The sequence below is a fragment of the Carcharodon carcharias genome, chromosome 13 (genome assembly GCF_017639515.1).
Source record: "Carcharodon carcharias isolate sCarCar2 chromosome 13, sCarCar2.pri, whole genome shotgun sequence".
NCBI classification, from domain to species: Eukaryota; Metazoa; Chordata; class Chondrichthyes; order Lamniformes; family Lamnidae; genus Carcharodon; species Carcharodon carcharias.
Window position 1 is genome coordinate 28,237,442 of NC_054479.1, and position 13,148 is coordinate 28,250,589.

Sequence of the window (13,148 nt, forward strand, 5' to 3'; positions counted from 1 at the left end):
TCTCTGCTTGCCAGAAACATTTCTTGTCTTGCAAGCCAGTCACAAGCCTGTATTTTCTCAATTAGCTCTTTTTAATCTGTGCTTTGTTTTTTTTGTTTCCCTTCCATTCTATCAAATAGTTGTATTCCCAAATGCATTTGGTTTCTCTGTGAAGGATTTACTTCCATATATGATCTCCTCATTTTAACTTGCATACTTTATGTGGCAGAACAATTAACATTAATTACTAACTAGCTTCAAAGTGGAAAGCTTTTAGAAACATAAACTACCCCATTAATAATGTCCTTATACTGTGAAATAGCAGCCCTAACTGCATTGAGTTTAACTCATTTTTATAGCACATCGAATGTTCTTGAACCTCTCTGTCAAGTTGAGGGCAATCTCCACTGGCAGCTGAAGGTTGTAAATACTGGAGAGGTGCAAATCCCAACCCATGCCATATTCCTTCTTCACCACAAATTGCTTTTTCTTAAACATGTTAATAATGGCGTCTGCATTATTCTTGCAGCAAATTCTGCGAAATACCTGTCATAAAATTGCCTGTGTCAGCTGTTTTGATTTTTGTCTCAAACATTTATAACTCAATAGCCTCTTAAATTATAATCATTTTTAACTTACTTTTTAAATGTTTGTATAACGGCTCCTGATTATTTAATCTAATGGTGCACTTGAATGCTCTTGGAACTATAACCATATTCCAGGCATGTTTCACAATTGAAGGGATACTGGCATTTTGTATCAGATACCCTGAAGGCAGCAGTCCCTGAATCAGCCAGTGAGCAGAGCTTACAACTTTTCTAACTTTAACATGTTAACTTGAGAGTAGGGAGCAAGTATTCTGGCATTTGCACATTGACTTTTGCTGGTGGTAGTTAATTGGTGTTCTACGAAAATCTAAACTGGAACAATCTTTTTAGATTTTGTTGAAGTAACAAAATCCAAGATCACAACTTTCTTCCAGCCCTTCATTATTATGTGCTTTTTGCAACTTAGATGTAAGTATATGTTTCCAACTGAATATTTCAGAGTGATGAAGCTTTGGATCAAAATCTGCTAATAGAAAAACAACTACTAGAACTACACCAGCAAAATCATCAGCTTCGAATAGAGAAAGCAGAAACTGAACGCAGGCTCCAAATGGAAATCCAACAGCTAAAGGACCAGGTGTGTAAAACAAAAACTGACAGTGAGTGCTAACCTACTTCTAGTATCATGTGCCTCAGAAGTTTTGGCAATGCTCACAGACATAAAGCAAATCGCAATGATTTTATTTAATTGTCAGGGGAGATGCAAGACTGGAACAGTTTCTGTAAAATATCTGTACCATTTCCTATCTTATTCACAATGTATAGAAGAAAGATGACAAATTTTGGGAATCAGAAACAGAAAATGTTGAAAATGCAGAGCAAATTGGTCAGCGGTACAACAGGCATTATGTAAACCAAGAACAGATGAACACAAAGGGATGAGGAAGCCCAAAAATTTTAGAAATTTTGCAAACTTCAAAACTGCGAAATTTGATCTTGTTATAACTAGCCATTTATTTTGAAAATAGTCTAAAACAGCAAATTGGCTGTGCTGATTATGTTAGCAGGTTATTAATGACAAAAGCAACAGACATTCTCCTGTTTTTCATTTATGATTGCACCTATTATTTTGTTCTCTGTGCTCTCTATTCTAGTGTCAATTGCAATGCCAATAAGTTAATAGTTTAAAAAAAATACCCATGTGACATAAGTTAGCTTCCAATTTACCTCTTTTACTGAAAAAGATTTCTGTAACTTTCTGAAAAACTATTCATATAAATTGCTTTAGATTGCAGGTCTCACAGAGGCCAATTGGCAAATGGCTGAAGAACTAAAGCAATATAAATGTTCCGAAGATATTGAGAACAAAATAAATCAAATGGTGATTATGAAATATTTAATCTTTTTGTGTTTACATTATCTATGCATATAACTATACTATGGCCAAACATTTGCAATGGGAATAATGGTGAGGCTTTCAGCACACATTGTTATAATGAAGGAAATCCGAAAGCAATTTCTGGAGTATGCACAAGTGCACTTAAACAAGAAAATCCAGAAGATGCTGTCACAGATACCTTGCTTCCCCACAGGGTGCAATGTTGCAGTCTTTGCTCATAGATTCTGCAAAGAAATGCACTGATTTGAACTTGCCCATAGGTTCTACACAAAATGCCTGAAAAAGTGGGCTGGTGCATTCAGGAGTGAATAAATTTTTAACAACCTGATAATTATAGCTGAACAACCTCTCTGGCACTGAAAAATTAACTTTGCAAATATGGAGTTTCATTTCCTTAAAAGGAAATTAGTGTTAGAGATTTGAAATTTTTTTTTTTTTACTTTTTCTGTTTGTTTCTTTTACTTCTTGCTTAAACCCATCTGTATTTTCTAATCTTTCTTTCACTTTCTGTACACGATTTAAATCTAATTCATTCCAACACATAACTGGTTGACCTCTCACATTCTACCTTCCATTAACTTGAGATCATCTCAAACTCTGCTGCCTGTGTCCTAACTCCATTCGCCCATCACGCATCAATCTTAAAATCCTTACTCTTGTTTTAAAGATCTTCCAAGACCTTTCACTTCCTTTTCTCTAATCTCCTCCAGCTCTATAACCCTTCAAAATATCTGCACTCCTCCTGTTCAGGTCCCTTGAGTATCCCTGATTTTAATTGCTCCACCATTGGCAGTCATGCCTTCAACTCTTAAGGCCCTAAGCTCTGGAATTTCCTCCTTAAATTTCTCAACATCTCTGCCTCTGTAATTCGCCCTCTCCTTTACGACACTCCTTCACTTTGATAAAGCTTTTGGTGATTTGTTCTGATATCTCATTTTGTAGCTAATTGGCTTGATATCACTCCTATGAAGCACCTTGGAATATTTCACCATGTGAAGGTGAAATGTAATTGTAAGTTGTTATTGGTTTGGACTTTGGCTATCTCAGTGAGGATTTCTTAATCAGGTTGATGAGTCTTGCTGTTCCTTGTTCTGCTAACTATGGCACAGATCCCCTATAGTGGCCACAACAATGAAAAAGACACTGCATTAGAGGAAATCTCTGCTGACAAACCTGTGTGCGGCTGTCAACAAGATAAATGAAATATGCTGTTCCTTCACTGCTGAGAACAAAATCCGGGCTAATAGCGAATAATGTTATCACCTAAGGTTTCACTTCAACCATTGCTGCTGTTCTTAGACCAGTATTTGTGGAAAGCAATCTGCAGTTGGCACAACAGAGTTTTATTACCCACTCTGGGTCACATTGATCTGCCAAAAGAATTTCTGTGCCAGGCCCTACATTGCTAATTTTTAATATTGGCCTAATTTAGGAATCAGCATTCACCATTATTATGGTCTAAGATCGTATAGCAATGTCTACACATATGCAGTTAAACGTGGAAATCAGTAAGTTGCAATCTGACTTGCCCTGCTGCTGCACAAGCATTACACTGGTACCTCGCCAAAAGACTTGGCACTCAAATCCATGAAAGACATGAAGTTGCAGTACTTACAAGCTATATACTAAACACACCAGGAAAAGTTAGAGCTTACCTATTCAAGTATATGACTTTTAACATTGTGATAAATTTTAACCTTTGGGACTGAAAAATAACATTTATAAGTTTAGGGTTTCATTCCTGTAGAGTTATTGTTAGAGATTTAAAGATTTTTTAAAACTTTTTTACTGTCTCTTTTATCAACCTCTTAACTTATCTTTCTTTTCCTCCCTTCAGTTTACTTTCTGTGTATGATTTTATATTGAATTTAATATTCTAACTTACATTTCTTGGCTTAGACTCTGCGTGGCTCAGTAAGGATTCTTCAAACCAATTGATTACTTGCTTGGTTCCCACAGAACAGAAATAAACGGGGTGCAATCAGACCTGGTTTAAACTCCAAAGTTATTCTAACGCTTTTCCATTAATACACACTGAAAATTGCTTTGCATCAATGCAAATGCAGCAGTATAGTTATAAGGTTAGAAAATCAGACATCAATTTGGACTTGGAGCATGAGTATTCTATTTTTATTTATTTGTTTTAGTGTATAAATGTATATTAGTAATCTATATCAAAATTGAAGCAACCAGAGAAGTACTATATCTTTAAGTCTTGAGAAACTTTACAGTAAGATAACTTTATTGTTTGAGTTGCCTGTGGCGTTGTGTCCCAAAATTACATTGCTCTTTCCTGCCATTGTGATAACTTCTGTGGTGAAAACTTTTTCTAGCAATTAACTTCTGATGCAATGGATAATCAAGGGTCAACTGTAGTTGGCAAAGAGTTTTCTGACCTCATGTCCAATGAAAGCTCTTTAAACAGTTAAGACGATGCATAAGGAATGGTTCAAGATGGGACTGTTTTTGAACATTATGTATGGTATGTCCATCAATATTCTGCTCCAAACTATGAATAGTATCCTGAGACTTTTTATTATGTTAAAGACACACTATAAATTTCAGTTGTTGAGCTTTGAATATCCTAGAAAAATTCTGAATTGAGCATCATATTAGCAGCTTTGGATGTGACCTTAAGTGGTGATTTATTTTTGGGCATCTCCAAGTTCTTAAAATTGCGTCACTGTGGCTCCTTACAACATATCAAACTTTCCACCCTCTGTGGTTCAGGATTTAAGCACAATACTATTTTTGCGTCTTGGGGATAATCGATCCTATAGTCATCTTGGCAGCAGTTGTAAAACTCTTTGAAACCTTGCAGCTGAACTTTCTCCCGAGTTCTTGAAGCTTTGCGTACAGTTCACCGGTATTGTAATTTGCATTATACTGATTGTGTCTCCAAATTGAAATTATCTGATGATCTGCCCCTGTATGTGCTGGATTACCTTTTACTGTGATAATAGTATTTCTATCACTTCATTTTATGGGGAGGCGGTGGCATAGTGGTATTGTCACTGGACTAGTATTCCAGAGACAAAAACAGAAAATGCTGGAAAACCTCAGCAGGCCAAACAGCATCTGTAGAGAGAGAAACCGAGTTAATATTTCGAGTCCGTATGACCCTTCCTCAGAACTTCTTTGTCTCATCTGACGCCTTAACGAGAAACTTTTCCTCTTCCTTTCAGATGCTAAGGAACACAAGTTCCAACAACTTATACCAACGCCCATCCACCACCTTCCACCCCTTCCCATCCCTCTGACCCCATCCCATCTTCTAATCCCAGCCCTTGCCATGTATACTCTCTGACCTTCCCTCCTTTGATGCTGAACATTCTGTACTCAGCAAAGGACTCAGTTTCATACTTACACGCTCCTCTCAATGAATTTCGGGCTCGGCAAGATGCTGGACTCTTCTTTTGCCGCCTTCGTCGCTGTGCTCACTTCTTTGGGCAAGAGTCCTTCACCCCCCACCCCGTTCCATGGATCCTTTCATCCGCCTCCAGTACTCTCCCTCCACCTGGACCCCTCCCTCTGACCTTTCCTGCTTTCAGTCTTTTCATTGAGAACTGTCGGCGTGACATGGGCCGTCTCAATTTCTCTGCCCCTCTCACCCACTCTAACCTTCTGAACTTGCTGCACTCCGTTCTCTTAGGCCCAACCCTGACTTTGTCATCAAACTCGCCCACAAGGGTGGTGCTGTTGTTGTCTGGTGTACTAATCTCTACCTCTCAGAGGCTGAGCGTCAACTCCCAGACACTTCCTCCTACCTCCCCCCGGACCATGACCTCATCACCAAACATCAAGCCATTGTTTCCAGGACTGTCACTGACCTCATCTCCTCTGGAGATCTTCCCTCCACAGCTTCTAACTTCATACTCTCCCAACCCCAGACAGCCCGCTTCTACCTCCTCCCCAAAATCCACAAACAGAACTGCCCTGGTAGACCAATCATGTCAGCCTGTTCCTGCCCCATGGAGCTCATTTCTTCCTATCTTGACTCCTTTCTCTCTCCCCTTGTCCTACCTCTTCCCACCTATGTCCGCAATTCCTCTGATACCCTACGTCATGTTAACAATTTCCAGTTCCCTGGCCCTAACCGCCACCTCTTCGCCATGGATGTCCAACCCTTCTATATCTCCATCCCCCACCAGGATGGTCTGAGGGCTCTCCACTTCTTCCTTGGACAGAGGCCCGAACAATCCCCATTATTCACTACTCCTCCGCCTGGCTAAACTTGTTCTCTCACTGAACAATTTATCCTTAAACTTGTCTCACTTCCTCCAAATAAAAGGTGTGGCTATGGGTACCTGCATGGGTTCCAGTTATGCCTATCTCTTTATGGGGTATGTGGAACATTCCTTGTTCCAGTCCTACTCAGGCACCCTCCCACAACTCTTTTGTCGGTACATCAATGACTGTTTCGGTATCGCTTCATGCTCTCGTCTGGACAATTTTGCTTCCGATTTCCACCCCTCTATCACCTTCACATGGTCTATCTCTAAAAGTTCCCTTCCCTTCCTTGACCTCACTGTCTCCATTCCTGGTGATAGACTGTACACCAATTTCATTATAAGCCCACTGATTCCCACAGATAGCTCAACTACCGTTCCTCACACCCTGCTTCCTGTAAGGACTCCATCCCATTCTATCAGTTCCTTCGCCTCTGTCTCATCTGTTCCGAAGCTGCCGCTTTCCAAAATGGCACGTGTCTGCCATGTCTTCCTCCTTCCTTAACCGAGGTTTTCCCCCCTACTGTGGCTGACAGGGCCCTCAGTCATGACCGACCAATCTCCCGCACCTCTGCCCTCACACCTTCCCCTCCCTCTCAGAATCATGTTAGGGTCCCCCTTGTCCTCACTTTTCACCCACTAGCCTCCGCATTCAAAGGATCATCCTCCGCCACTTCTGCCAACTCCAGCATGAGGCCACCGCCAAGCACATGTTCCCCTCATCCTCAACCTATCAGCATTCCATAGAGACCATTCCCTCCGGTACACCCTGGTCCACTCCTCCATCACCCCCAACACCTCATCCCCTTCCCACAGCACTTTCCCATGCAATCGCAGAAGGTACAACACCTGCCCCTTTACCTCCTCCCTCCTCACCATCCAAAGGCCCAAACACTCCTTTCACATGAAGCAGCGCTTCACTTGCACCTCCTTTAATTTGGTCTACTGCATCCGCTGCTCCCAATGTGGTCTCCTCTACATCGGGAAGACCAAACGCAGACAGGGTGACCACTTTGTGGAACACCTTTGGTTTGTCTGCAAACAGGATCCAGACCTTCTGATCGCTTGCTATTTCAACACCCCATCCTGTTCTAATGCCCACATGTCCATCCTTGGCCTGCTGCTATGTTCCAGTGAAGCTCAACACAAGCTGGAGGAACAGCACCTCATCTTCCAGTTAGTTACTTTACAGCCTTCCAGACTTAACATTGAGCTCAACAACTTCAGACCATGAACTCTGTCCTCCATTCTCACCCCCTTTTTTTAATCCCCTTTTTTCTACATTCATTTTTATTTTTTATCCATTTATTTTTATTTGTATTCATTTATCTGTGGTTTTATCCCCTTTTTTTATCAACCCTTCTATCCCATTTTCTGTCCTTTTTTTTTTCCCCACCACTGCCCCCTCCCCCACCCCATCCCCTACAGGGCCATCCGTTACTTGTTCCATGCTGTTCTTTCACACAATGCTATCCTTCTGCTATTATTATATTCTGCTTTCTTACCTTTATGCCACTATCAGCACCTTTTTTTAGTGCTAACCACAACCATTAACACTCCTTTTGTCCTTTAGTTCCTGATACCTTTGTTAATCCCTCCTTTGTCCCCAACTATCGCTGGCCCTCTATCCAGCTCCACCTGCCCCACCCCCCCCCCCCCTTAAACCATATAAATTTCATCACATTTCCACTTCTCTCAAGCTCTGAAGAGGGATCATACCAACTCGAAACATTAAGTCTCTTTCTCTCTCCACAGATGCTGCTCGACCTGCTGAGTTTTTCCAGCATTTTCTGTTTTTGTTGCAGATTTTCAGCATCCGCAGTATTTTGCTTTAATCTTAATATTCCAGAGACTTAGGGTAATGTTCTGGGGACCAGGGTTCAAATCCCACAAGGGCAGATGGTGAATTCAATAAAAATGTGGAATTAAACGTATGAAACCATTGCTAATTGTTGCAAAAACACAGCTGGTTCACTAATGTTTAGGGAAGGAAATCTGCCTACATGTGACTCCAGACCCACAACAGTGTGGTTGACACTTAATTGCCTGTGTTCAGAGGGCATTTAGGGATGGGCAATAAATGCTGGCTTAGGCAGCGATGCCCACATCCCATGAGAAAAAAAAACTTGCTGAGGTACCCACCTTTTGGGATCTCTCATCAGGAGAAAGTATTTCCATTGACAAGGGGCACAGATTTAAGATAATTGGCAGAAGAACCAGAAGGGAAATAATTTTTTTTGCGCGGCAAATGGTCCTGATTAGGAATGCATGGCCTAAAAGGTGGTGAAAGCAGATTTAATAGAAACTTTCAAAAAGGAATTTGATATATACTTGGAAAAACTGGCCTATTCCTGCTGATTGCAGAAATACCATATTTATCTTTTTTTGTTCATTCATGAGATGTGGATGTCACTTCCAAGACCATTTATTGCCCATTACCAATTGCTCTTGAGAAGGTGATGATGAGCCGCCGCCTTGAATCGCTGGAGTCCGGGTGGTGTAGGCACCCACACTGTTGTTAGATAGGGGGTTCCAGGATTTTGATCCAGCAACGGGTATATTGGTGAGAATCAGGTGCAGTAGCTTTTACCATCATGATGGCTCTCTCACCATCTACCGTATACCCAGTCTGGCAGTTACATAGTTCAGGTCTTAAGGCCTAATTATTTAATTAATTTAGATAATCAGTCGAGCTTGTAATGTGGATCATTTATGCTTGGTAGAAGGGACATACATCCATATGCAGGGGCCCGTTCTCTGCAAACGAAAGGAATGTGTCCCTGTGCTTTTTTTGAAATTAACCTGGATCTTGGGAAGTGGTTGTGATCGTTTGAAATTAGCATTCTTGCATTTGTCCTGATGAGTGCAAGATGAAAAGCTTTGGCAACGTGTCTCTCTTTTCAGTAATATTATATTCATTTTAGCCTTTCTGTGCTCCAAGCTAGTCGCATATTGAAGGTATCAGTCATTTACATGTGGAGGACGAACAAGTAAGGAAGAGTGGTAAATATCTATCTTTGATATTGTTGTCCTCATGCAGTTCATTTTAAAAATACAAAACTTTGTATTTCTCTCTTGCACACCTAAAACACCTGTTGCCTACAATGAGGATAAAGGTCTGAAATACTATCCCAATGGATAATGGCCTCTTTTTTTTTGGGTTGCAACCCTTAAGTGCAGTTTTCCCCCTTCAATGAATGGGGAACACGCAACCATCTAAGGTACATAATCTAAAATTTAAGATTCTTAAACCTGATTTAAGAAAGTTAGATTGTCATTATGTGTGCTTGCATGGCATACTTTTCATCAAGTAGACCAAAGTAGAGAAATCAACCAGATTGCCCTGTTCTGAATCATGAAGAATCCAACATAAATATTGACGGCAAAGATGAATTACTGTAATGCGACATCTACCCGTGATTGTGTACAGCAGTTGGAATGTCATCATTAATTTACAAAGGCTGTCAACATGTGTTTGGAGGCCCATAATGGTGGAATTTATTATATTTCATAGCCACTTAAAATATCTCCTTAGTCATAACCTGGAGCCAGAATGTTTACATCACTGTTCCCTGAATTTCTTTTAGTATGCATCCTAGTAATATTCCTCCCTGTCTGCCACCCCGATCCTGCCCAAAAGAAAAAAGTTGCATAGGTTCTAAGCTTGTATCATACAACAAAAATCTGTCCAGTTGCCTTTGGAAGAATTTGACCAACCTAACCCCTGATTAGATTGAGATATGGCAATCCTACATGTGTATGAATTATCCTTGTCCCCAGCACATAGGCTGAGGTCAGTTCTAATTTGGCACAACCAAGGGTTGAACTACTAATTTTCTTTGTATCCCTTAATGCCACACTGGACAGTAACTATACACAACCATTTTGAAAGAAGCTAACTCTTTATTTAGACAACAAACTCAAAATGATATTCACAATGCTATTTTGGTATTCTCTGCTGCTGCTTTATGCTCTTACCTTATTACTTTTGAAAGCTGAATTTTGTGATCTCGTGTTCTATTTTAACCTTTTCTTAACTGGTTGCTCATTTTACTTTGACCCCTCCATTCTTCTTGAAACAGCTTTCCCAGCTTCGAATGCACCTCTAACTGGCCAATATCTCCAAAATCCACTTGTTGGCCAATCAGGTAACTAAACATTGTAATTTAACTTCATTGCATCATTGGATTGACCAGACCAAACATTAACACAAGAAAATAGCCAGTATTTAGCAGTACAAATCAGTCCAAGCAGTGAGTTAGCTAGTTAATGTCGATAGCTGAATGGTAGAGGGAGTTATTCCATCGGTGACTTTCAAGATGCTAAGGCATTTCTCACCCCTCCTTTTCTTCTTCTTCCTATGACACAAGTTATTCTCCAACCAGCAGTCGAACTTACTCGTTAGCCTTTCCAATGCTCACTTTGAGTAACCCTTAGTGGTGTGTGACAGAGGTTTGAATGACTCACAATGATGGCATAAATCACATCTTTTTTAAACAGGCAGTTTTACCATACATTTAAAACACACAATGCCTCTCTGAGTTTGCAGGATAATATTAAGTATGGAAAATTGAAGAATATTTAATGCTGTGAATAGTTTTACTATCTTGTAAATTCCTCCTAGATATTCATTATTGAAATATAATTTTGCTTTTACTATTTGCTTTGCTATCAGTTTAAAATGAAAATAGTCTTTGGACAGATGTACACTGAAACACCTAATGATGGACAGAATTACCACATCATAATTCCATATTTTTATTACAAAAGCCTAAGTGAGATTAAAGGCTTCAATTATTTATGTGAATATTGTAATGAGAAAACAACTGGATACACTGAGCAATTGGTGCAGAAAAAAAATTGTGACCAGAACTAATTTGTTACTTTGTTTTCAGATTGAGCGGATGGAGATGCAGCACAAGAAGCTCTTACAGATGCAGGTGGAGCTGCTAAGGAAGGAGTATAACAAGTTAAATGATCAAGCTAACGGTAGCTCTGATTCTGTTCAGGACTCTAAAGATGATTGCACTGATGGAACTGAGTGTACAACCGAACAGACATTAGTAGACACTACGACTTTATCCCCCAAGAGTCACAGCATTAGACTAACAATACCCACCAGTATAGTGACGTCAGCACATGAAATCATGACCTCTGAGCATGAGATTATGTCAACATCACAAGATGTGATTGCGGCATCTGAAATGGACCTCAGTTCTGGAAATGTCATATCCTTCATTGAGCCTAATGATAATTCATCAAATGGATCTGCAGGTTTGACAACACTTGAAATTGTGGAGGTCCATTTAGACAGTGAGTCAGCCATTTCAAATATTGAGTCATCTTCCCCAACACATGTACATCTGTATCCTGTCACAGAAATCAATGATCATGTTGAACTTTCCACTGGCAAACGCATGTCTGAAGAGGATCCTGAAGAAAGTCAACCAAAAATCCAGAGAACTGCTTAAAAGCAGGATACTACTATGTTATTGTGTAGTATCTAAATGTATGCCCTTATTTTTATTCCATATTTCAAAGAATAATTTATCTGATGAATATTTAATTTTCAGATCCTTCTTAATTTGAGTTTTTCTTTAAATGGACATTAGAGATAACTTATTTGACTTATGAACTTTCACCTTTTCAGATTGCTTTGTGCCAAAGAGATACTGTACAGCTTCCTTGTGCAGTAGAAGATATTTAGACAATACAATAAGTCCTTACTTTTTAAGGTAAGAGAGCAAGAATGTAGACTGACCCTTGATCTCTCAAAAACAAAATTACCACCATTGAAATAAACCAGGATTATTATTATAACCCTTGACTGAAAACAGTATTGGGAACTCAAAAATAAGATGGCTGCTGACCAAGATCAACTTAAATAATGAAATATTCTGTAATTTGTTTGACTCCAAGGCCATTGAAACAAATTTTCTATTTTATGAACGTTTTAGGAGCTCATATTATGATATGGAAATGTAAATTTATACTGAATGAGGTTAAATCTTTTTGGAAAGGGCCTCTGGCACTTTAATCATCAGGTAGCGAATGTTGACCATCAATTACCAAATTACCTTCTATCCTATGTGAACACTGGCATCTCCTCTGTTTTAATACAATTTATCTCTTAATGCAGATGTTACTAAAGGAAAATCAAGTTTAAAATAAGTACTATCCCTTTCTAGATACTGCCAATAATGTCCTAACACATTTACTTTCAGTTCATTTTGGAGTAATTTTGATTTTACAGGATGGTGTTTTGCCTCTTAAACCCCCTCCCTGCACCCCTCAAAATTACTCAGCGTAGATGTAGTAGAGGTGCCAAAATGGTTAATAGCAAAACTCTGCCTCACCTGATCTCTGCAAGGCTTTAACAGAGAAATCTGAAGAGTGAATGCACTGAAAGGAGATCACTTGGGTTCATTGTATTCAGTCCAGACATACTGGGTTGAATAATAAGTGTGGGGGGGTGGTGCATAGTGGTGGATGGCAGGCACCCAACCCCACCACCCAGAAACCACGTCGGCATAATGCTGAGCAGCTCTGCATCCATAAAGCTTTGAGCTCTGCGGGTCTGCTCAGCATTGGGGCAGAAATCCCACCCTCTGGAGCTGTTGGCCAATCCGATTAGAGAAGGTAAGGGTTTGGGAGCGTTGGGGACAGGGTCAGTGGTGGAGAGTAGGTGGGTTCAAGAGAGGGAGCGGGTAGGAATGAAGGGAAAGTTCGATCTCAAGGGAGCCATCTTGCAAAGGGCAGCCCCCAAAGAGCGACGACCCCCCCCCACCCCCCCTTTCCAACCCCCCACCCCACCCCACCCTTTAACCATTTCAGGTTAAAAATTGGGCTTCCTGCTGTGCCCCACGCCAAATGTATTATGGTGTGGGTAGTGTATTATTAGGGTCAATTAGGCTTGATAACCAGCTTAATTGACCCTTAATTGGTCACTTTAACATGGCAGTTGGGCTGCCAATTTTGGTGCCCACCTGCCTG

At 40.2% G+C, this 13,148-nt stretch overlaps 1 protein-coding gene across 4 annotated transcripts in view; it reads left to right on the forward strand.

The window, feature by feature from the left end:
* The window catches only part of zgc:193801 (uncharacterized protein LOC564476 homolog), a 69,091-nt gene extending 56,160 nt beyond the window's left edge, over positions 1–12,931 (forward strand). For 2 of the 4 annotated variants that reach the window (XM_041203364.1, XM_041203365.1), the window contains exons 6-8: positions 1,027–1,164; positions 1,816–1,908; positions 11,051–12,931. In XM_041203364.1, the coding sequence (XP_041059298.1) occupies positions 1,027–1,164; positions 1,816–1,908; positions 11,051–11,626 (807 nt within the window). In that variant the 3' untranslated portion in view covers positions 11,627–12,931. Of the gene's footprint in view, positions 1–1,026; positions 1,165–1,815; positions 1,909–10,237; positions 10,304–11,050 lie in introns of all 4 variants that reach the window. The other 2 variants (XM_041203367.1, XM_041203366.1) reach the window with 2 other exon arrangements.
* The last annotated feature ends 217 nt before the right edge of the window (positions 12,932–13,148 follow it).